We start from the raw sequence: 25732 nt of genomic DNA on the forward strand, positions 1-25732 counted from the left end.
AGCGAGAGGGAGAACTAGCACAAAAACTAGCTGAGGTGGAGGGGCCTGTGATGGGGTACAGAGAAGGGTGCTGGGTGTGGGGCAGAGAGGAGGCCTGGGAGAAGCTGGTGAAGAAATCTGCAGCTGTAGAAGGGGTGACGGTAGGAGCATGGCCACAAGGGAGGTGAATGGTGACCTTTGGCTCCTGGGCAGGTCTCTTGGGAAGGGAGCTGGAGCCCTCGGCCACCAGTGAAAGGGAGAGCGCATTGCGAGACTGGTCAATGAACTGCCAGATCTCCGCACCCACGCTCAGCCCATCTTGACTTTGTCCTCCCAGGCAATGCTGCTGGAAGCAGAGCTCACAAGGACCACTGAGCATCTCCTTCCCCTGCAGGAGCGGAGGGGGTGGTGGTGGTGTTGGGAGGGGCTGGCCAGGCCACCACAGAGGGGATTTGGGGGCTGGTCAAATGAAGAGCCAGGGAGCGCTCTCCCAAGTGCCTCTCCTTCAGGAGCTCACCCTGGGGCTGCCACCATCAACTGAAACACTCAATTCGGGAGGGGGGCCTCTCCCGCTGCCTCCAGCGGACTGGGTGCCTGGGTAGGTAGTCCCTCCAGCCCCTAGGGCCCCAGCGCCCCCTTCTATGAAATAATAGACCAGCGCGGAGAGTCCACGCCGACTCGCTCCACCTGTGGACCCCTGGTGCGCCAGCGGACTGGGCGCCTCATGGTTTGCAATGGCCCATGTCCCACAAGTGGCCCCAGAGGCTCGCCCAGGACCTGACCTAACAGCCTCAGGCTTCTTCGTGGGAAAGGGAACACAGGGAAACATTTGCTTCTTTCACTCAGTTGGGCGGCCGCCTAATCAAGGGCTGAATAAACAACTCCTTAATCAGGTGGAGTAACCTTCCTTCTCTTCCCTCCTGGGGTGTAGCCTGCATCACCTTCTGTCTTTCAAAAGATGAGAAAAGAAGGACCTACCTTATTTACACATTGGGTTATTAGCGTTTATTACACGGAGTTGGCAGTTCAAAACCACCAGCTACTGTAAAGATTCATTGTCTTGGGAATCCACAGGGGCAGTTCTACCCTCTCCTGTAGTACCACTATGAGTGTGCGTGGGTGCGTGTGAGATAGCGATAGATAGATGATAGATAGATAGATAGATAGATAGAGAGAGAGAGAGAGAGAGAGAGAGTTGGCACCTTGAATTTGACATCTAGCCTCCGGAATTGAGAGAGAACACATTTATTTGTTAAAGGCTGCCACTTCCGGTAATCTCTGTAATAGGTGGCACTGGATGCCTTTCTCCCAAAGTAATTTAAGAGACATTTACCAACGCCTTAGTGGTTATCTAGACTGAAATGTCAGAGTCCCTTCTACAGCGGTTTAGCCAGAATGTTTCCAATGATAGGAACTTTCATTTCCTTCATGAGTCACTGCCTGTTCCATTTCGGAATGAGGTCGGTGACCCAAAATATATTCTTCCTACTCGACCGACTGACACTTCTCCCTGCAGCTTTTGCTTGTGTGTGTGTGTGTCTCCCTGTGTGTGTGTGTGTCTCTCTGTGTGTCTACTCTGGCTTTCTCGAGCAGCAAAGATCCAGCTGACCTTGCTAGCTGTCCCCTTCGCAATTAGATGCTCTCTTTTCTCTCTCTCGCTTTTTCTCATTAGACTCACTTTCCACTCAGTCCCCATATCCTTCTGCTGGGAGTTCTGTACCAACCCTCTCCACGGTTTCAAAGACTCTAGCATAAATCCCTATTTGCTAAGGCCAAATACATAGCATGTTGTGTGCAAGGGATCGGTGAAGACTGGCAGGCTAGCATGCGCTAGATGTGATTGATTAATGGTGGTTATTGCTTTTATAAATGAGGACAAAGCAGTTAAAAAAGCCCACTCGGAAACAGCTACCTAGCAAGCTGGTAGTGCTGTTGTCACCTGGGCCTCAGGCTGCCGCATGCGCGTCAGTCGGTCTTGTGCTCCGCTCTGTTTCCAATGACTGACTTTCTGGAAGTCGATCATGGGTGTTTCTTTTGAGGCGCTTTGTGGGGATCTGAACCTCCAACCTTTGGGTTAGAGGCCAAGGGCATTAACCATGTGCACCATCTGGGGTCATCTCACTTTGAAAATACTGTACCTTTAGCCATGAAGGATGCTTTACTCAATATTTGTAGTTGTATGAATACATATAACTGTGATTTATTTTTTGTCTTTTCCCGTGGCTAATAAAAGCCACCAGAGTTATTATCGCAGAGGGCACAGGTCCATTTTGCAAATAAGGGAGCAACAATGAGCTAGGGTTTCAAGTCAGACGTGGCATTTCTAGGTGCTGATCACAAAGGGCTTTCCCACCTTGGTCTGACCTGCCCAGGGCCCAGCGCGGGACCCACAGTGGAAATGGGAAGGTGAAAACCTGGTGCCGTGGGGTGTAGCGGGTGGGTGGGGACACGAGGCTCCAAGGCAGTCTCAAAGTGTGGATTGGTGCTAGGGCCCACCAGCAGAGGAGGGAGAAGGAGTCGGTTCAAGATCAAGTTGGCCTTCTTGTTTGGGAAGAGAAATTTCACCTTCTTAGACCAAGATTCTGAATTACACACACACACACACACACACACACACACCCCACACTGCAGTATAACTACCTTTCATTTCAGAACCGACTGCATGGCAAGGGGTTTTTAATCCTTTGTAAACCACCTTGCTCTCCTTCTGGGGAAGCGCGAACCAGGGGAAGCATTGCAGATTGCTTTGGGAAAGTGACTGATACGCAAACTCAACGCCCTCGCTGGGGGCGGGGGGCTCGCCTAGTGCCACACCAATCCTGAGGGACACAGAATCTGAAGAAGCGCCAAGGCTGAGTTCTCAGGGAGCAGACACAAATGGGCCCCTGGGGACGACATGGTGCACAGTCTAAACATTTCTGTCACAGTCGCTCCCTCACAGGTCAGTTGTCGTTCCCCTCCGCCGACAGCGACCAACTTCTCCTTGGACTTAAGGCCCCTGGGGAAGGCTCAGCCCCGCAGAGGAGCGGGAGCCCGGCGTTGCAGGGACTGTCTGCGTATGCGGGACACACAACAGATGTCGATGAACGGTTACACGAAACACAGCGGAGTCGGGCTCCCAGAGACAGCGATGGCGGTGCGGTGGCATGATTACAGCATGAGGAAAGCGAGTGAGTTTGGTCAGACATGTAGGACTGGGGGGAGGGGGGGAGCAATGGGCATGGGGTTGGTTACCTCTCTCTGAGTCCAGGAAGGCATGAGGGAACAAGCAGAAACAACACGTTAGCATTCGCACGGCATCAGGAAATCAAACAGCACCGTTACAGCAGCAGCTCCCAGGACAGCTAGCCCGGCTGAGCTCCCGACCCTGCTGCAAATGAGAGCCTTCCTGTGCTTATTTTAGCTGAACCTCAGCACACAGAAGTGTGTATTTTGAGCCCTGTTACGATGCAGCCAAGAGATACCAGCTGAATTTACAGAGACAACATATCAACCGGGGGAGGTAATGTGGCTTAAAATACCCCAGGCCGATGCGGGGAGCAGTTTGCAGTAAACCTGGCAGGGCTCAGGGCTTCTTTCCCCACTTCACCGGCTCCCAATTAAAAAAAGCCACAACAAATAAAACCCAGACACAAGGGCACAGCAACCCCGTCTTACCTGTTCCGCTAACAATTCTGCCATGCTATGTGGTCCTATAGTAATGGACAGCAGCACCAGAAGTTTATTTCACACCTGTCCCCCAACCCAATTGCATCATGACAGAGGGAGGGAGGGAGGGAGGGCGAAGGGGCAGAGGGGGGGTAGGGGGGAGCGCAGGGAGGAGAAGCAAGAGAGATGGGCGTGATAGCTGGCAGGTGAGGAGAGAGCCTAGCCAGAGAGGACAAGAACCATAGGAGGCCTGGCACAGAGAGAGAGCGGAGACAAGCAAGCAACTTGGGTTTGGGGGCCACGCACTTGGGAGTTCCATCCAGAGCTGCTGGGGTGACCCCAAGGAGGCCACTTTAGCTTCTGACCTCAAATGCTCTCCACTCCCTTCTGGTCTTGCCACAGCCGAGTGACAATGCGACATTGTCTTCTTACCTGTCTGGATAACAATTCTGACAGACGCCCCCTCCCTCCTCCAACTGACTCTATCCAAGCCTTACACCCAGCACACCTGGAAAGAAGAATCTCTCACAGAGAATTCTCCACAGAAGAAGAAGGGACAGACGGACTTGAACATTCACAGAAGCTGTTTTTGAGCGCCCTGTGGCTAGGGTCATGGTGGGAGATGCCCAGCCCACCAGCCAGAGGACCACCACCAAGTCAGCAGGCAGAGAGGCAGGGCTGCCCGTTTGGACAGCAAACACCGACCACACAGATCACTGGGCTGGGGCTGGGGTGGAGAGTAAAGCCCAAGTTGCAAATGCATGTGGGGGCTTCCAAAAGTTCACCGAAAACAAGGAATGACAAGATAATGGAATTTCCCCCCACGAACTTGTTGAAGCCCCCTTGTCTGGTGTCATGTGAAAAAAAAACAACAACAGGGAAAAAAGCTTGACTGCCTGCATCTTTCTGAAACCAGGCTGCCCCTCTCCCTCCCACACAGGGTCTGGTGGATTTAAACGGCTGACTTTCAGTAGCAGAGTGCTTCAGCCACTGTGCCATCAGGCCACTCCTATTTTAAACTATATATATAGTTTATATATATATATATAAAGGTAGATGAACCTAACATGTCAACTGTGATCATCTGGATTACAGAGGATTATGCTTTTAATTGAGTCTAATTTGTTAACCGCTGACTCATACGATATTAAGAAAGAAAAAACTTCCACAATAGCGAAGGGAGAAGACTATGATAAGCACGCCCAACGCACTGCAGTGTCTACACCGTAGCACAGCCTGACAAGCCCTCACACGGCGTGCTGGCTCTGTGCCGGCCCTGCGAGCCCCCACCAAGGTGAGCGTGGCTTGTTCTCCACCACAGGTTCTCAGAGGCTCCGGTCAAGGTCAGACAGCTAGTACCTGGTGAAGACAGGATTGGACTGAGGCCCGCAAGGCTGATGTAGTTATCTGAGTGCTCCTCCCAGGAGCTCGGGTGGCACAGTGGTTAGAGGCTGGGCTGCAATCTCTCCGGTCCACAGCTTGAAACCGCCAGCAGCTCCAAGGGGGAAAGACAGGGCTTCCTGCTCCCCTTAACAGTGACAGTCTCGGAAACTCACGGGGGGCAATGCTACTCTGATAAGGCACCGACTCGGCGGCGGTGAGGTTGGTTTTTTGGGGTGAATGTTTCTCAGGTAAGACATCTCACACTTCCACTTGGTCCTGCCCAGTCCCCTGTAATGTCTTCATTAAGGGTCTCTGTCTTTTTGTCTCTTTGTTCTAATATCCATTGCAATGGCTACAAAGAACTGACAAACAAAATTCACGACCGAAGGGTTCATCAAGGAGGTCAACAAGCCAGTGAGAAATGCTGGGGGTTGAGATGTTTATCAGGACATGTCAGAGTTCTGTCCAGTCTGCTAATAAATGCTCCACAGGCTCTATCACTCTGCTGGAAGCCTCAACTAGAAGCCGGACAGCTTAAGCGTGTGGGTCCGCAAACCCGAAGTCCCCAATTAAGTGCCCAGAGGCACCTCACTCCGCAAGCCAGCCTCCTGCACAAAGGCACTCAGCGATCGCTGTTCCAGGCTGGATTCTGATTCACAGCGACCCTCTAAGGCAGGGTAGAACCGTCCCCGTGAGATTCTGAGACTCTAACTGCTGACGGGCATAGAAAGCTCCGACTTTCTCCCAAGGAGCAGGGCACTGTCAGCTTTGAGGATGGGGGCCCAACTCGTAACCACGGTACCACCAGGGCTCCTGTTTAGTATGGAAAGGGGGCAGATTCCAAACGAGCATTTCAGGAAAGATTTTCACTTAAACTTTGCCTGCTACAAAGTATTCACCAACATTGTTGCTGTTAGGTGCCACGGAGTCCGTTCTGATTCATTGTAACCCCGGGAACAAAACACCGCCTGGCCCACGCCTCCTCCCAGTTGTGTTTGAGCCCAGCGCTGCAGCACAGCCACTGGGAAGCCATCCTGCTGAGAGTCCTCCTCTTTTCCGCTGACCCTGTACTTTAGCGACCAGGATGGCCTTTTCCAGGGACTGCCTTCAACACGCCCAACGTTGGCTTCTAAGGAGAGCGTAGGTTGTGCTTCCCCCACAGTGGGATACTTTCGTTTCTAGAAAACCCAACCGGTAGTTCAACGCAATGACACACCTGAGGACAAGAAAGGCGATTCCGTAGTTTGCTGCCCCTGTGACAAAGGCTCCATAGACTGCCTTCTGGTGGCTATTGACACTAAGCACCCCCCCACCCCAGGCTCCAGTTCCTCCTGGGCAGCATGCGGGCAAAGATGCCTTCCTGGTGCAGGAGAGCAGGCAAGTATCTGCAGCCCTCTCCTCAGACTTAGTGCACTCCATTTGCATCACCGACTCCCACCTAGGAGAGAAAGTCTGTTTTGGCAGGGGAGTGACCTCAGAGACCCGCTTCTCATTCCAGCCCAAGGGAACCACTGTGCACCAGGAGGCTCCCTGGGGGCTTTCCAGCACTCTGATTTTTATCAGAATGGATTGGTTAAGTGCATTGCCTCTCACCACCCAGAAGGATGCCCCGCAACCTTGGCCCAGCTTTGGTTTTCTTTAATGAAAGAAGGCAGTTCATCGAACCTTTCATTTGTTTTCTGTCAGCAGCTTTTATTCTTCATGAAACTCATATGCCCTGAGGATGGCAAAAACGTTCAACTACAAATCTAGAGCTCTGCCCGGAAAGACCAGGTGCTTTCAGGATATCGGTATGGGCTGGGGCGCCCTGATAGTTCCAATCCGACTCGTCACCAGGTATTCGCTTAAGGAAGTCCCGTTAACACAGAGCCACTGTGTTGGCCCTGAAGGTGGGCCTCAGAAACTTAGCAAGGCGAATCCCTTTGGGGTTAATAGGCCCTGTGAGCTTAAAGAGAGACTTTGGCGCGATCTTTGAAATGCCATTCAAAAATCCAACATGAACTGGCACACAGGGGCAGTTGCTCCACTGATCGGGCACCTTGCACATCTGGGGAGAAAAAAACCGTCCCCCCAAAACCCACGGGGCCAAAGCTGGGCTCCTGCACAAGATGAGGAAGCCTGTGAAGGGAGGCGGCTAAATTTAGAGCCAGGCAAGGCTCTCCACACCCCCACACCCCCAAGATGGCAGTGGGAAGTGTGAACCGCCCAGATTAATCCCAGCGAGCTGTACCCCCAGGGCGGCCTGATCAGCATGCTCTCATAGAGAATGAAGAGGGGCTCATTGACAATGCTTCATTACCATAAACCTGAAATAACAGGGCCTCTAAATGAATAGGAAATTCCTCTAACACTTAAAAAGGAAGGAAAAAGGAAGGAGGGATAAAGGAGCAGCCACTGGCCACCCCAGCTTTCTGGGTACCCCGACTTCCCTTGGTGGGTGCCCCCACGGCCACCTACTTCTTACTCGACCCACAATCTTCCGCAGTTCACAACGGGACCCCGCCCACTCATGGGAAGGCTCCCCCATTTCTGCAGACTGCTCTTGTAATTTGCGGGTGTGGGGGTGGGGTGGGGGTTCGGCCTTTCTTCACCAAGGGTCTTTTGAGGCTCTGGGCCATGGTCCCAGCCAGCATTATTCAGCATTATTTGCATGACAATGAAGTTAAAAAACAACCTAAACGGACCAAATCGGGTGCAGTACAGTTCTCCTACCAGGGCTCCAACTGTATTTGGCTTCCACCGCCTTTCCTTTGCTCTGGTCATGGTGGGTTCTGAGCTGAGCTGGCAACCTCTTTGTTCTCCCCAGTTCTCTCGCTCCCATGTGGTGGCTGTGGTTAGCTGTACCCTGGAGCATAGTGCTGTCCACCTGTCCCTCCATGTCTCCATGGCCCGCCAGACAGAGGTCAATTGATTAGGCTGCTGGGGTCTGCGAGGTTTTTTTTCTAAAACATTTTATTAGGGGCTCATACAACTGTTATCGCAATCCATACACACATCAATTGTGTAAAGCGCATTTGTACATCATTCTCAAAACATTTTCTCTCCACTTAAACCCCCGACATTAGGTCCTCATTTTTCCCCTCCCTCCCCGCTCCCCCTCCCTCATGAGCCCTTGATAGTTTATAAATGGGTAATTTGTCATATCTTGCCCTGTCCGACGTCTCCCTTCACCCACTTTTCGGTTGTCTGTCCCCCAGGGAGAAGGTCACATATAGTTCCTTGTAATCGGTTCCCTCTTTCCTACCCATTCTCCCTTTACCCTTCCTGTTTCGCCACTCACACCACTGGTCCTGTAGGGTTCATCCGCCCTGGATTCCCTGTATTTTCAGTTCCTATCTGTACCAGTGTACATCCTCTGGTCTAGCCAGACTTGCAAGGTCGAATTCGAGTCATGGTAGTGGGAGCCGGGAGGAAACATTTAGGAACTAGAGGAAAGTTGTATTTCTCATCATTGTTACATCGCACCCTGACTGGCTCATCTCCTCCCCGAGACCCCTCTGCAAGGGGATCTCCAGTGGCCTACTAATGGGCTTTGGATCTCCGCTCTGCACTCCCCCCATCATTCACTATGGTAAGATTTTTTGTTCTGATGATGCCTTATACCTCATCCCTTCGACACCTCGTGGTTGCATAGGCTGGTGTGCTTCTTTCATGTGGGCTTTGTTGCTTCTGAGCTTGATGGCCGCTTGATTACCTTCAAGCCTTTAAGGTCCCAGTCACTATACTTTTTGATAGCCGGGCAACATCAGCTTTCTTCGCCACATTTGCTTATGCACCCATTTGTCTTCAGTGATCCGTTCAACACCTCGGTCCACGAGGTTTTTATTGGCCGATTAAAAAAAAATTTTTACTAGGGGCTCGTACAACTCTATCACAATCCATATATACATCCATGTGTCAAACATATTTGTACATCTGTTGCCCACATCATTCCCAAAACATATGTTCTCTACTTGAGCCCTTAGTATTAGCTCATTTTTCCCCTCCCTCCCGTCTTCCCCCTCCCTCATGATCCCTTGATAATTTATAAATTATTGTTATTTTGTTGTCATGTCTTACACTGTCTGACGTCTCCCTTCACCCACTTTTCTGCTGTCTATCCCTTAGGAGGAGGTTATATGTAGATCCTTGTAATTGGTTCCCCCCTTCTACCCCACCCTCCCTCCATACCTCTCGGTATCATCACTCTCAGCACTGGTCCTGAGGGGATCATCTGTCCTGGATTCCTTGTTTTTCCAGTTCCTAGCTGTACCAGTATACATCCTCTGGTCTAGCCAGATTCGTAAGGGAGAATTGGGATCATGATGGGGGGAGGGGGGGGGAGAGGCATTAAAGAACTAGAAGAAAGTTGTATGTTTTGCCGTTGCTACACTGCACCCTGACTGGCTTGTCTCCTCCCTGAGACCCTTCTGTAAGGGGATGTCCAGTTGCCTACAGATGGGCTTTGAGTCCCCTATCTGCATCCTCCCTCATTCACAATGATTTGACTTTTTTGTTTATTGATGCCTTATACCTGATCCCATCGACACCTCGTGATCGCACAGGCTGGTGTACGTCTTCCATGTGGGCTTTGTTGCTTGTGAGCTACATGGCCACTTGTTTACCTTTAAGCCTTTAAGATCCCAGATGCTAAATCTTTTGATAGCCGGGCACCATCAGCTCTTCACCACATTTACTTATACACCCGCTTTGTCTTTAGCGATTGTGTCAGGAAGGTGAGCATCATGGAATGCCAGTTTAGTAGCACAAAGTATTCTTGCTTTGAGGGAGTACTTGAGTGGAGTTGGCCGATTTTCAGAAGAGACACTGCAGGTCCTTTGTCCTTGTCTGCGGTCACCTGGAAGCTCTACTCCAACCTGTTTGATATCCTGGCAACTCCCCAAACCTCTGCTGACGTGACAGGGAGTGGCTGCACTCAGCGTGCATTTCTCCAATTCCAACCCAGGCTTCCACGTGGGAGGAGACGATCCCCCCTAAACTACCACCCCTGCCTCTGTAAACCAGAAGCCGCAGGGGGACTTCCTTCCCAAGAGTGTAGTGAAGATGTAAATGAATTAATTTTCAGAACCGTTGTGTTACCGGAGGCCGGTGGTGTGGACTCAGGTAGCAGGATAACTATGTGCCTGTGAGGGCCCAAGGGAGCAGAGATCTGTCAAGAGGAAGAAGGTGCCTAACCTGTGGTGATTCCGGAAGTTTCTGGACTCTTCTGGAATCTGGCAAACACTTCAGAAATAAAATGTGCACAGGCCGACGATTCTGGGGGGTGGGGAAGTTTCAGAAATCGCCAAAGCGTCTCTGCAGAAGCCCTTTAGGATCTGCGCTCCACGGGGGAGGGCCTCTCCTGTGGGGTAAAGCTGAGGCTGCGTTAATGGGCCCTCTGGATGTCTGGCGAGATTTGGGGGAAATCAGCTGCAGGAAAACGGTTCGCAGGGCCCAAACTCAAAACCTCACTGCCATCGAGTCAATGCCAACTCATAGCAATCTGATAAGACAGAGGAGAAGGGCCCCTGTGAGCTTCCGAGACTGTAGAGAGCCTCATCCTTCTCCCTTGGGGCGGCTGGTGGTTTTGAACTGCTGCCCTTGTGGTGAGCAGCCCAACGCATAACCATTACTCCATCAAGGCTCCAGGGCAGGGCTATGGGAGCTACAGAAACCCCTGCTCCCTCCCAAGGTCATGTCACTGGCCTGAGCACGTTCCTGTTCAGTCTCATCGTTCCTGCTCGCCCACAGCCTGGCTTGTTCGGAAACCCAGCTGGGGAACAAGAGCTGCACCAGGCTGAGGTGAGACTGAGGACTGAGAGCCGGTCTCAGATGATTGAAATTCAAGGCGCAGCCTATGAAACAAAGAACTTTCTCAGGCTGCTGGAGTCGAAGACAATAGTTATGAGTCAGCTTGCTAATTGGGGGGGGGGGTATTTAAAAGCAGCCAGGAAATGAATTTCTCTTTCTTTCTTTTAAGTCCATCCTTCAACAAGAATTCATGAGTGTCAGCTTTTGGTTGGCCTGTATGACAGTCAGAACCAAACCAAACCAAACCACAGACAAAAAACCCACTGTTCCAAGGAAAGGAGAAGACAGATACAGCTTCCATTTTGCTCTCAAACCAAACTAAATCCCTGCCACGGAGTCAATTCTGACTCATAGCTATCCTGTAGGAACTGTCCCTTTCTGAGGCTGTAAATCTTTCTGGGAGTAGAAAGCCTCACCTTTCTCCCAGGGAGTGGTTGCGGGGTTTGAACTGCTGGCCTTGGGGTTAGCAGTTCAACTCGTAAATCACTATGCCGTCAGGGCTTTTCTTTGTCCTTAACGAAGAGAGGACTCCCCTCATCTGATGGTCTCAAAGGAGTAGGTTAGGATGTAATCAAAGGCAAAAGGATATCGTTATACAGTATATCTGATACCTAATCTGTGAGCCCATGAGCTGGCTTGCTTCCTGGAAGTAGAGGGAGTAAAGCAAAAACAAAACACAGCATCTGCCACCCAGGAGGCGCCCGTCTGACAGCTTTGGGTTTGAGGCGCTGATGCTGGGTACGGATGGCAGCAGCTCCCCGACACAGCAAGTACCCCTGGCATGCGAGGTCCTGACAGGAAGAAACAAGACGCCTTGCAGGGTGGCTACGGCACAACTTCCACATGAACCTGGGGTGCATCACGATGGGAGGGCCACAAGAAGCCAAAACATGGCCACCGAGCTGATCCGGACTCCTATTGACCCCATGGGACAGAGTGGAACTGCCCTTTTGGGTTTCTAAGACTTTCAGATTGTACGGGAGCAAACAGCCTCATCTTTGCCCCACAGAGAGACTGGTGGGCTTGAACGGCCGATCTTGTGATTAGCAGTTCCAGGCACTGCCCCCTATGCCACCAGGGCTCCCGCTGTCTTAGACAGAAGTTGTTTTCATAGTCTGCAAACTCAAACCACGTGTAAAGAAAACGTCATCAATGTGAGGAAGGCTGGTTGTTCCTAATAACATTGTTCATAAACAGGTACCAATAAGACCACACCGTCCATGTGGTCTTTCTACCCAGCTGGCCTTTGTTCTTGATGGGCAAGCCCCACAGTGGCCCAGCAGGGAAACGGTCTCCAGCCTTGCTTTACAGACAAGGACTCAGACAGTGGGCAAGCTCACCCCCTCCCAGCTGGCAAGGGAGGGATCTGCACATGGAACTCAGGTCTGCCTGCTGTTTCCTGCCCGCCCTGACCTCCTCACCTCCCCACTCCTCATTCATCAGCTCTCCTAGGGATCTGCCCCATGCAGGGGAGAGTGGGGAGGGTGCGCTGGGATTGGATTTGCGTGCCGCCACAGCTGGCCTAGGGCGACAGTGACGTGCAGTGTTTTGATTTGGTCACGTTAGCAGACGACAGGTGAGGGATTCTATCTGCCACACAGACGCCCTGACAAGGGCGGTGGCACAGGGGTTAAGCACGCGGCCGCCAGCTGCTCCCTGGGAGAAACACTACATTCCTTGGAAACCTGATGGGGCAGGCAGTTTGACTGTCACACAGGCTTACTTGTAAGAAACACGTGGCTTTTTGCTCCCATAAAGACCCAAAGCCTCGGAAACTCACTGGGGCAGTTCTACCCTGTCCTATGCGGTCGCGATGAGTGGCCATCCACTCGGTGGTAGTGAGGTGGGGTTACTAACAGCCCCAACGGGCCGGCGGGTGCCTCACCACAACCTCTGCTCAGAGTGGCCCTCAGTGGATTCCAGCTCACTGGAGTCCAGAGGACCCCGAGGGGTTCCCAGACTAGAAAACCTTCCTGAAGCGGCCGGCCACGCTTTTCTCCTGCGGAGCGGCTAGTGGGTTACATCAAGGCACCACCAGGGTGCTGTGCCTGACAGCTACTGGGTAATGAAAGGTATTTTTTTAAAAAAATCACTTTATTAGGGGCTCATACAACTCTTATCACAATCCATACATACATCAATTGTGTAAAGCACATTTGTACATTCATTGCCCTCATCATTCTCAAAACATTTGCTCTCCACTTAAGCCCCCGGCATCAGCTCCTCATTTTCCCCCTCCCTCCCAGAAAGGTATTTTTTAAATGCCTGAATAAACAAACTAAACGAGGTATCAGAGAACTTGCCTGCTTCCCCAAACTCCCAGTTCAGCACTGTCAATTCTAACACACAGCGACCCCACAGGGCCGAGTAGACCTGCCCCACTCTTGACGGGATCTGATCACCTCTCTTTGCTGCACTGAGTCACTGGTGAGTCCCCCCTGCTGACCGTGCAGTTCACATCCCAACGCCTAATGCGCCGTGCCATCAGAGATGCCAACCAAACTCACTTTATCATCCTTCTCCAGAGGAGCGGCTGGTGGTTTCAAACTGCTGACCTTGCAGTTAGCAGTCCAACCTATAACCAGCTGGCCACCTGGGCTCTTTCATTCCCCATGCTCTGGTAAGAACTGAAGGGCCTGATTTGTTGTGGGCACTGGGAAGGTGGTTGCACCCAACTGTCCTGTGACCCACAACTTGCCACAGTGACAGGGAAGCCTGTCAGGTAAGCATCACACTGCTAACCGTAAGGTCAGGTGTTCAACTCCCCCAGCCGCTCCTGGAGTTGGCTCCGGTAAAGATGTACAGCCCGGACACGCTAGACAGAGCTCAACGCTGCATGAGTCAGAATCGACTCATGGCAGGAAGCTTTTTCGTTCGGGGGTGGGGTGCAGGAGGGTGGGTTGGTTCATATTCCGCTTTCATGTCCTCTGAAGTAATGTTAATACAGCATATATTTCATCCAACAGGCAGGAGGTGAGTTCTGAGATTATTAATCTCTTGTGTCTGTATTCGAAAGCAAATCTATTTTCTGATCACCAGCAGAAGCAACAACAACGTTTCCAGAGACCTTCCTTGGCGTCCTTCGTGGGAACATCTGTCTACATGAAAAACGGCTCTACCAGCACTAAGGAAATCAATACATCAATTTCCCTTGTCTATCGATTCCTGTGAAGATTTACTGACTCCTCAGATAATTTTTTTATGCGCACGGCTACTGGACGAGGAGTGAACCTTTGCTTACCCTTCAAAGAAATGGCCAAAGACCTCACATTCCCACATGTCAAGAGCAGGGGGTCTGACGATAGTCACCCAGCCCCCACTGCTGACTAGCCTGACCCAGCGACCCCACGGGGCCCAGGATAATGGCTCCCTGGGTTTCAGAGGTTGTAGACCTTTCTGGAAGCAGACAGCCTCCTCTTTCTCCTGCAGAGCAGCTGGTGGGTTTGAACCACCAACCTCGTCTCCTTAGCAGCCCGACACTTCACCCTATGTGCCACCAGGGGACCTCAGAGAGCACTCTGAGGAAAACGAGACAAAAAGCAACCGTATTCCTACTCATGTCCCTAAAGGACAGAGTGGACCTGTGCCTGGGGATGTTTGTGCCTGAAACTCTACAGGAGTAGAAAGCCTCATTTTTCTCCTGAGGAGCGGCTTGTGGTTTCAAACTGCAGCCCAATGTTTAACCACTACCCCACCAGGAGCTTCTTCAAAGGTCATTAGGTATCTTAAAAAGAAAAACAGTTGCTGCGGTGCCCATTCAGACCCAACAATCCCACCTGAGTGGAACTGTGCTCCAAAGGGCTTCCAATGGCCCATTTTGTGCAGGGAGATTGCCAGACCTTTCTTCTGAGGCACCCACGAGCAGACTGGAACCACCCACCTTTTGGTTGCAGGTGGGCGTCTGCACCATCTGCAAACTTCACCAGACAGTTCCTCGCATCCGCTGCCATCGTCTATTCCGACTTAGAGCCACCTCATGCAGGCTTCAGAGGCTGTGCACCTTCACAGGGACAGAACAGCTCATCTTCTTGTCTCCCCTTGGGGGTGGGGGTGGAGGGTCTGACCTATAGGGCCACCAGTGCGGTCCTTCACAAGGTACCTCAGCAGGCCTTCGCTTCTTGATATAGGTGTGAAAGAAGACACCTTCTGATTCACAGTCAAGTTGCTCTTTAGAGCCCGTCGGTCTCCCGGTTTGTCCCTGAGTACATGCAAACTGTTAGTGCTGCCAGACCACGAGCTGGCAATGAGGGGTTTGAATCCACCCCTGTACAGATTTACAGTCTCTGAGACCCACAGGGGCAGTTCTACCCGGGCCCCGAAAGTCACGGCGAGTCAGAAACGACTGGACAGCAGTGAGCGGAATAAAAGGCACCTCAGAAGACCGGTCTAACGGTCTCCTTCTGAACGGTCACAGCCTTCAAGACCCTGTGGTGCAGTCTACCCGACACACCCGGGTCCCCACGAGCCGGACGTCATGCCACAGCAGCTACCAACAACCACAACCCTCTCCTCATTACAGTGTCGTTTCCTTTCCATCAAATATCATAAGAAATCTGAACACAAAGCACAACCTACATCCACCTGTTCCTCGCCGTCTGAGCTTGCTGTCCCCTTCTCGTGCACCCGTTCTCTCGCAAACACAATCAACATAGCTTCTGAAAGCCACGGCCCAAGTGCGGTCAGTGCTGGGGGAATTCGGGTCATTTCGTGGCCTCCTCCAGGGCTCCGTATAAAGTTGGCCAAAGGTGGCTGAGCCTCCTGGCCGGCAGAGGACAAGGCCCTTATTTCCGTGACCATTATGGGCTGGGCATCAGGTCGTTTAGATCAGAGGTCAGCCAACTCTGGCCAGTGGGTCCAGTTCACCCTTCTGCCTGTTTTGTAAGTCCAGCTTCACTGGTAGGTGTTGCAAGGCTCATTTGGCTTCGTCCTGTCTGGGGCAGCTCCTGTGCTCTGGCACCGGCCCGGGCCAAGCAGCTACGACAGAGACTGAATGGACCACAAGCCTACAGGGCTGGCGCTTTGGCTTTTTAGGACGCTGACTGGCTGATTCCGGCGTCAGATGGCGGTCGGATTCAGACGAGGACCGTGGACCACTGGACCACCACTGAGATGGCTGAGGTTCTTAGCCGCCAACCAGTCAGCCCTTGCACGCCCCATGGGGTGGTTCTGCTGGGCTTTCACTGGCTGATGTTTGGAAGGCGATCACCAGACCTTTCTTCCTAGTCTGTTCTGATGTGGAAGTGGTGGCTGCACTTGAGGGGCGCTGGCCCGAACGCACCCCACTCCCCCGCCCCCCCCACCTGCCCTCAGGAAACTTCCTGCATGGCGGCATTTCAGCACTGCCCTTAGACATGGGCCTACTGCGACCAGTGAAAGAATTCGCAGGACCCAGTGGAACATGGCGGGGAGCACTGGTGGCAGAGCGATCGTGAGTTGGAGTTTCCCAGTTCAAAGCCCCTAGCTGCTGCTCAGGAGAAAGCTGGGGCTTTCTGCTCCCTGGAGTCACAGCCTTGACAACTCACAGGGGCAGCCTGACTCGGTCCTGTGGGGTGGCTATGAGTCGGCACAGACTTCACGGCAGAGTTTGGGGATCATTTATTTTCCAGTCTAAAATGAACACGTGAGACCCCTGCTGGAGATTATTGCAAAATGCAAGACCGTGACAGCGGAGCTTTCAACACTGACTTAGACTGTGGAGTAATCTTTGCGACAGGGCCGAACGTGAAGGCTGGGGGCAGCGAGAAGCACTTCTGCACACATGTCAGAAGAGGAGGGTGTCCACTAGGGAGGCTAGTTAGGAACAAATAAGCCTTGGCCCAACTGAAACCGTAGACGGAAGCTCACGCCCACCGTGTCCACCAGCCTCCGTGTGGAGCTCTGCTTCTTGCCCAGGGACGTGAGTGCCAGAAAACCACAGGCAAGCTGCAGCTCTTCCTACGAGAATTTAAAAGAGGAAAGGGGAAAAAAACAAACACTAAAGCCAGAAGACACCAGAAGCCTCGCAAACAGCATGTCCAGGTAGCCTGGCAAATAAATGTGTTTTTCACATGACAGAACCAGGCCAAATCAGCTCTGAGTGTCAACTGTGTTCCTGCGCAGCTGTTCTTCCATCATAATTTATTCATCCCGAGACAGACCCTACATGGTCTAGGCTCCCAGATCAGAAAGGCTGGCGGCCCCCGCCACCCCCCACCCGCCCCAATACTGACGGCGCTAGAATGTTTTCTTTGTGATTACACATATATGGGTATTTACAAAAACCAAACGAAAGTTCGTTTCAAACGCCAATGTTCCCTGACAAAGATGCTATAAGTTCCAAAGAGCGGAATGGAGAAATCCCATTAAAAATTTTTTTTAAAAAAGACACCTCCTTCGTCTTTCTCTTCGCTTTATAGATTTCCTGCAATGTTTCCGCGGAAACCCACCCTTTCTAATTGGAAACAGGTATGGTACGCACTTTATTCCTGGCAGATTATCCATCGCCAGCACGATGGGGATACTGCAGGTGAATAAGTGCCGCTGCACAATCATCAGTGGATTCTGGGAAAACGGAGGCGCAAAGGGGAAGCGGTGCGTGTGGATTAAGCCTTAAACCTCAAACCTGTCTTCCTTCTCACTGCAATCCGGGTCTTTATGGCAGAGCAAAGGCACGGCTCCCACGTCTGCCAGTCCCTTCAGAAGGACAGACAGGGTGGCGAAGGGTGAACACATCTTGGGAGAGTGGCCGAATGCACAATGCTCCGCTGGGCATGCCTGCTCAGCCACACGGAGGGGTGAGGCATTAAAGCAAGGGCTCAGTGCTTCACGGAGTTACAGATAGTCGCCCCAATGACTGACGTCCTCATACATTCACTTACACTCACATTTATTTCCAACAAATAAACACAAATGCAAACACCTTCGTGTGGCCCTAGCTCTCTCCCCTTCCTTCAGCTCTACTGGGAGAAAGACGGGGCTTTCTACTCCTGTAAACGGTTAGGGTCTCAGAAACTCAAGGGGCAGTTCTACCCTGTCCGACAGGGCCACTACACTATGAGTCTGCCTCGATTCCATAGCAGTGAGTTTTTCATCTTCTACAAGGAGCCCCGGTGGTACCATGAGCTGGGTGGCAGACTGCTAACAGAAAGGTTGTCGGATCAAATCCATCAGCTGCCCCAAGGGGAAAAGATGAGGGTGTCTATTCCTGTAAAGTTGAACAGCTTTGGAAATCTGGAGGGGCAGTTCCACTCTGTGCAGAGGGTCACTATGAGTCATTACTGATTTAAAGGCAGCAATGAAAAATCCACAACAACAAAACTCACTGCCATCAAGTTGACACTGACTCCTGGGAACCAAAAGGACAGGGCAGAACTGCCCTTTTGGGCTTCCGAGACATTAGAATCTTACAGGAGTGCACAGCCTCATCTTTCTCCCACCGAGCAACTGGTGGGGCCGAACTGCTGACCTCGCTATTAGCAGCTCGATGAGCAGACCACTACGCCACCAAGACGCCTCACAGGTAATGGAAAGAAAACATAAATCTTCAACCATGGTCAAAGACCACTATGATCTTGCCGACTACGCCTCTTCCTCAGAGCTGTGTGTCTGGTTTACCCTAGGTCTCCCAGTCACCCTCCAGACGGGGCTCCCCCTTGGTTGGCTCTCTTATCCACGCACCGAGCGAGACTCTGTTGCAGCCTTCTGCCACTCTTTCCTGACACTTAGCATAACCTATACTATGCTGCCTCCTGAATGGCATTCCGATTTTGTCTCCTGCTTCTTTGGACAAGGCCCGTGCTTGCCTCATTCCCTAGTGTACTTCCCACATGTCCAGTTAAAGAAAAAGCACAGCTCACTGCTATCCAGTCAATGCTGACTCATAGCACCCCTGAAGGACAGGGTAGAACTGCCCCTGTGGGTGTCTGACATTGACTTTTGGTGAGAATAGAAAGCTTGTCTTTCCCCAGTGGAGCAGCAGGTGGTTTTGAACTGCTGACTTTATGGTGAGCAGCCCAACTCCTAACCACTACACCACCACAGGGCTCCTGTCCATCTGCCTGATGCATAGTGGATTCTCCGCATAATAAATTAATCACAGCTTATACATATCAAGCATACATCGTGGTGATAGCTAAACCCTAAAACCAAAAAGTGCCCTCTTTTCACCCATCTGCATCCATCTGCCCCTTCAACAAGTGGAGCACTGATGGAGGGCAAGGTCTTCTCTACTGGGCCCGATGCTGAGGCCGGAGGAGGCCAGAGGACTAAGGGTATCTGGGAAATGCTACATCTTGCTCCTCACATAGACACTTAGAAAGGAACAGGCGACCCTACTAGTCACTCTGTCTACTAGAGGGCCCCTGGGGGCTTAGGGGAAGTCTGAACACCCATAGGGATAAGAATGACGGGACGGGAGCCATGGAAAGAGCAGCGAGTATCAGTTGGGATTTTCCCGTCATGTCCCGGTCCCTAGACCCTGGGAGTCATCTCTCAAATGAGGGAGACAAAATAGTATGCTCTGCTCATCAGAGGTTCAGAATGGACTTCCCTCTCCGAGGAGTGTGGAGGTGATGCTGGCGGGGAGCGGGGGCCTGGTCATTCTCACACACGGGCCTCACCACACACACATCACACACCTCCGGAGTCACAAGAAGTGAGGACCAGAATCCCGCCCTCCCTTGAGGGGTCTGTGATTGAGATGAACAAATCCACTTGGGGCTGGGGGGATCATTCACCGAATGTGGTGTGAAAGGTCAACTGGTCCAAGTGACTGAGCCAAGGGACCACAAAAAGGAATCAGAGGTTTCTGAGCACCCACGTCTTTCAGGATGCCACTCCTCGGACACTTCGTCCCAGGGCAGGAAGGCCCACTGCTCAGGTCCATACAGCCCTGCATGGTGCTGACCTGGGCCCCATCTGTTTGCCCCTCTAGCCCTGCGCTAAGCTGACCTCCAGGGCAGCCCAGGACAACACAGCTCTGTTGGCTCACCTCAGCGGTGCCCACCCAGCTTTCCAGGGACGCCAGGGCTCGACACCACACACGGACTTCCCTCTCCCTAGGAGCTATAGAGGTGATGCTGAGAAGGGGTGGGGAGGGGGCTGGCTGTTCTCACACACGGGCCTCACCACACACACATCACACACTGCCCAAGTCACAGGAGGTGAGGGCGCAGATTTCCCACCCTCACCTCGAGGGCGGGCGAGCACACACGGGCACTGCGCCAACACGGTGACAGCAGTAAGAGGGTAGGAGTGTCACTCACAGATCTACCAGCCAGTGCCCGGCCCACAGGCAGTACTGACCAACGCTAGGTAAGTAAGCGACCCCAGTGGACAGGGTGACGGTTTGCCAGGGTCACAGGGCATGCATGATGGACACAGCGGTGGTCACAAAGCTGGGGTTCCTGACCAAACCGGCATACCCAGGGAGTGTGCTGGCACTCGGGGGCGCATAGAGCCAAGAGCCAAGGTACCTTCTTGGAAGACAGAGCCCCTGGGCCCTGAGGAAAGTGTCTCTCCATGAAGCCCTTCCCGGGAAGGGTCTCAAAACACCTAATCTTTCCCTCCAAGGGAACAAACCACCACTAAAAAGGCAACCACGGTGTGCCCGACAAGGCGCTCTGGGAACACAACAGCCAAGTGCTCCAGTCCCAAACCCCCAAGGTTGGCAGTTCAAAACTACCCAAAGGCACCGAGAAAGGGAAACCTGGCCACCTGGAGTCCCTCCAGATTACAGCCAAAAAAATCACCACGAGGCTGTTCTACTCTGTCACCCGGGGCCACTAGGAGGGGGAATAGACAACAACAAAGAGGTGCCCTTTCCAACTTTAAAAATCGGCTTCTGTGTGGGCGCCGGGCTGGGGAAGGGGCGCACTGGTCACCGGCCTGGACTATGACAGGGAGCAGCAGCGGAGGAAGCAGGCCACCCCGCCGCCCGGACACAATCCAGGCCCGCAGCTGCAGAGTGCCCGAAAGAAAGAAAAAGATTAATGGGGCTGCCGCGGCGCCCCCCACCCCCTTCTCCCACCCCCGCAGGCTACACGTTCATTAGGAACGCCCCCACCACCGGCTGACAACACCCACATGGGAAAGGCAGCAGGGAGGAAAAGGGCCGGGCGCCAGACACTCCCACCCTGAAATCGCTCCCTATCTGTTCCCAAACACCGCAAGATGGCACGTGCTTCAGTCGGCTGCTCTTCCACATTTGGGAAACGTGCGGCGTGTTCTCGCGTGGAAGTCACACTGAGATTTGGGATCTCACGAATAACGACCCCTTGGAAATGCAGCCTCCGCAGGTCTACGAAGGAGGCTGCTTGGAACCCACAAATCGGATGCCTGTGATCTACAATGTTTCCCTCCTACAGACACGAGAAGCGGCGGGTCGTGAGGTTGGCGGTTCAAACCCGGCAGCCGCTTTCGGCGGGACAAGGAGAGGTGAGGAGGCTCCAACACGATTTCGAACCTTGGAAACGCCTACATGGAGACGGTGGCTCGGAGCTGGAATCGATCCGTTGACAGTGGACCAGACGACACACAGGTGGATCCTCCCGAAGCGTGAGCCGTGGACGCACCCATGCACACCATCTCACGACACTGTCCGGAGCAGCATGCTCGGGGCAGACCCTGCAAGCCCTCTGGCGAACAGCTTCCCCGACCCACGACCCCACGCTCCGCCCCAGCTGGCATCTCCCTGCTCCCGCTCACTCACAAGGGCGGGCGGGCGCTGCCTTTGTCCCACCGACCACCACCCGGCTACTTCCCATTGCACCTGCAGACAAAGGCTCGCCGCTCCCTCCGCCAAGTTCTTCACCTTTGTCTCCCGCCTGGCCCTGGCGGGCCGCCCTCCGGCAGTGAGCGGAGCCCTGGGCGCCTGCACCCGCCAGCCGGGAGCCCTGCGCTCAGACCCCCGGCGGCGGCGGCTTTCTCAAGTTGGAGCGAGTGGCGCCCGTGCTGCCGGCGCCCCGGCCCCGGCCGCCGCCGCCCATTGGCTGCCGGGGACGCGAGGGCGCCTCCCCCAGGCCGAGGCCCCGCCCCGCTCCCGCCGGGTGCTCCCGCCAGCTGCGCAGGCCGGGTGCTTACAGAGTGCAAATCCCAGGAGGGACCCCCCACGTCCCCCGCATCCACACTCCCGACTCGGTCTTGGGACTCGAAAAAGGCGTTCGAAGTCCCACCGCGCCGGCAGACCCTTCTCAGAGAGTTGCCCTGCTGGGGGCTGGGTTTCTGGGTCCCGAGTGCCCTGCCTGTTCTGTGCAACCCCACAGCCTTTGCGGTGGCAGGACAAAGCAGAAAGCAAAGCGCATCTGAGTGACGTTTCCAAGAGGCAGCCAGGTTTGAAGTGAACTGGGAGGCATTTTGCAGACTGTTCCTGGAACGCTACAGGGCAGAGCAGACGGCTGGATGGCCTGCCAGTTTACCCAGAGCCCTGAGCAGATGAACCACCAAGGCCTGCATTCCACATGTATTAAGTCCTACTCCATTCTATAGGCTCCCTATGCGTTGGACTAGACCTTAAAACCCCCAAACTTATTTGGCCTACTGCCCCCCTGTCCAGGGGGCGGGGAGAAGCCCTCAGTACCATCGGCCCTCAGTTGGAATTGACTCAATAGCAGTGAGTTCAGTTCTACAGCCCAGAATGCAAGAAAAAGTGTAGGTATCTCCTTTTACAGCGCCCCTACCCCCCAACTGCTCCAGGGCCTCCCCAAGGGTGGCACTGCCCGCTTTGGGCAACTGGACTAGACTGATGACAATGGCTTTGGTTTGGAGTGTCAGGCTCTGTGGTGACAATTTTCTAGGAGGCTTTTCTGGCTGTGTTTTGGGAGGGGCATGAGTTCACCGGTGCACCTGAATCCAACAACACCTCACAGAGCCATTTAGGCTGAAGTTCTGACCCACAATTGGACCGAAGGTGCTTACACTTCAGGGAATGGGGGTCGGGAGACGGGCTTCGGATGAGTTCTGGGGCTCAGTAGCCAGGACAGACTCCACCACGCCCAGAGGCAGGAGCTAGAGATGAGTAACTATTTCCCCTGAGGTCTACCTGTCTGCCTGGAAGGCCTCCCACTGCCATTCTTCCTTAAACCAAACTCTGGTGAGTCAGGTCATCCGAGTCTCTGCCCGAGAGCGGAGTGGAAACAACACACCCGCAGGGTGACAGCATGGCACGATGGCCTAGGGTCTGCTGCCCATAAACTATGCCTGGCACCTCCCTCCTCCCCGCCGGCCCCCTCCCCAGCCTGCCGCCTGCCGCCTGTTGCTGTTAGGTTTCTGACTCAAGGCGACCCTTTGTACAACAGAACAGAACAATTGTCATCCTCACAATTGTTCTTATCTTGGAGCCCGTTGTCACAGCCACGGAGTCAAGCCATCGCATCAAGCATCTCTCACTCAAAAGTTCAGCCTAGGCCACCTCCTAGAGCTCTCTCCACCCATCTAACTCTCCAGTCCCACTGCCCCCACCCTATTCTCCCATCCAGGAGGTTGCTACAACCTCCCAGCAGTTTCCCTGCTTCCACTATTGTCCCCAACCAGCTATTATATTACCACAGCAGCTACATGTGCCCCTTAAAGAAAAAAAAGCCACAAATCATGCTGCTCCATTGTTTTTTTGCGTTTTTAAGCCCCCACGTGGCTGTTTCCTATTGCACTCAAGATATTAGTCCAAGATCACTTTCAATCTAAAATGGCCCTGGTGGCTTAGTGGGTCACATATTGGGCTGCTAACCCCAAGATCAGCAGTTTGAAACCACCAGCTGCTCCGCAGGAGTAAGAGGAGGCTTTCTAATCCTGTAAAAACCAATTGTCTCAGAATCCCACAGGATATTTCTACCCTATCCTATAGGGATGTTATTAGTCAGATTCAACTCAAAGGCGTGACTTTCTGAGAGTCTAAGAGACCAGCTGGGACCTGATCCCTGATGGCTTCCTCTGCAAGTACCTACACCCCCCCCCACCCACCCCCCACCCCCCGTCCAGCCTTGCTGATCTTCTTACAGTCCCTGGAACATACCCAGCAGCTTCCCACCTCAGAGTCTCTGCAATGGCTGTTGCCTGAGCCCTGAATGCCCTTCCCTGCACTGCCCGCCAGGTGAGTCCCTGCCATTCTGTAGGGCTCAGTCCAAATGCCAACTTCCTTGAAAACTCTTCCTGTCAGCAATCCCTGGCCCCTCACGGCACCCTGGGCTTCTCTCTCCCACTCTTCATCCAAGTCTGGCTTTAGCGACTTATATGATACTGGCCCATACACACGCTGGTGCGTCACATGATAAGACTCGTTTGTTGGTCTGTTTGACTGGCTGATTCCAATATGGGCACCCGTCCCCCCACCCCACCCCCAATCAGTTCTAGTTTTTGAGATACAGAAAACATTATATCCCACTCTTCACTCTTCTTGCCTCCCCCGCCCCCTCCCAAATCAAGATATTTTAATGTAGTGTTAGCTACCCTGGAGTAGGGGACGTGCATGCATGTGGTCAAGTTCTACTTCACATGATGTCCTGTGATCCAAAGATATGTTTGAAGAGTGAGATGTACATGAAGTTGGAATTCTCCCCAAGTTTCACTTCACCTTTATTAGGAATTGAACAGCATGTAGTTCTAATCTGTTATCTTGAAAAAGGGTCAGAAATACAAGTTACTGTGCAATAAACAAGGAGCCCTGATGGCAAGGTAGGGCGCGGGGGTGGCATTGTGCCTATGCACTGGGCTGCTCACTGCAAGGTCAGCTGTTTGAAACCACCACCCCTTGAGGGAGCTAGATGGGGCTTTCTACACCAGTAAGCAGTCTCAGACACTCATAGGGGCAGCGCTAGCTTGTCCTACAGGGTTGCTAGGAGTTGGAACGGCCTGGAAGACAGTCTGTTTCATGGCGTGGTGAGTTACATGTTTGACGGCAAACCACCAGGTCAGCTCTTTGAGCTCACCAGCCGCACTGCACAAGAGGGAGGAGACTCTCTGCTCCCTGCAGGATTTATAGCCTCCGACACCCACAGAAGTCCCACCCTGTCCTAGGGGGTCACTGTGAGTCATAAGCGACTGACTGGTAGTGAGTTTGGTACAACAGAGTTTCAAATGGCATAAAACCCCAAATGAGTTCGTCAGAGTTCAACTTCCTTTATTAAAGTGAAAAGGTTCCTATCTCGTTATACGACGGCACAACTTCTCCACCTGCGCACAGGAACTCTGGAAAGAAAAGTTACAATTTTTTCTTATAAAGATGTTTGGAATCAACCTCAACTCGGCAACACTGAAAACGAATTATCCATTGACTTCTTTGTATTAAAATGTGTTCTGAAATATTGACTGCATAATTTGAGGAAGAATTCGGATCTCAGCATGTTTGCGAAAACTGTCAGGAAGTCTTACATTTTCAAGACTCTAAATTGCCCTCACGCCTTTGTAGACGAGCCTTTCTTGTCTGTTTTCTGTTTTATTTTTCACTCTTCTCAAGCTGCATTCTGTGGTAGCCAATTTGCAGTGTCTGTATCTAGTGCACAGCTTCCCATACCAAAATGAAAGCCTTACTGTCATCTAGTTGGTTCTAGCTCACAGTGATCTAGTTGATTCTAGCTCACAGTGACCCTCTAGGGCAGAGAACTGCCCCTTTGATGCTCCAGACCTGTACATCTTTTAAAGCCTGCACAGTGACGGGTGGGTTTGAACCACTGACTTTTTGACTGGCAGCTCAATGCATAACCAACTAGCCACCATGGGTATATATATAGTTTCCCTTGGAAGTCCCTTAATACCTAATTCTTTTTCAAAAACGTCTTACCTTTTTTTTCTTACCTTGTAATATATGGGCCTGTATTTTCATATTTAAAACTAGGGTGATAAGGGAACCGATTACATGGAACTGTGTGTGACCTCCTCCTGGGGGACAGACAACGGAAAAGTGGGTGAAGGGAGACGTCGGACAGGGCAAGATATGACAAAATACCCATTTATAAACTATCAA

General features: G+C 52.6%; 1 protein-coding gene across 3 annotated transcripts in view; it reads right to left on the reverse strand.

Annotated features, from left to right (window-relative positions):
- Positions 1–25732, reverse strand: part of LOC101660991 (amyloid beta precursor protein binding family B member 2) — a 70296-nt gene that overhangs the window by 19294 nt on the left and 25270 nt on the right. For all 3 annotated transcript variants that reach the window (XM_045284298.1, XM_045284299.1, XM_013004804.3), the window contains exon 3: positions 3214–3219. In XM_045284298.1, the coding sequence (XP_045140233.1) occupies positions 3214–3219 (6 nt within the window). The remainder of the gene's footprint in view (positions 1–3213; positions 3220–25732) is intronic.

The sequence above is a fragment of the Echinops telfairi genome, unplaced genomic scaffold (genome assembly GCF_000313985.2).
Source record: "Echinops telfairi isolate 266 unplaced genomic scaffold, ASM31398v2 ScPeMD7_7468;HRSCAF=8506_0, whole genome shotgun sequence".
In the NCBI taxonomy this organism is placed as follows: domain Eukaryota; kingdom Metazoa; phylum Chordata; class Mammalia; order Afrosoricida; family Tenrecidae; genus Echinops; species Echinops telfairi.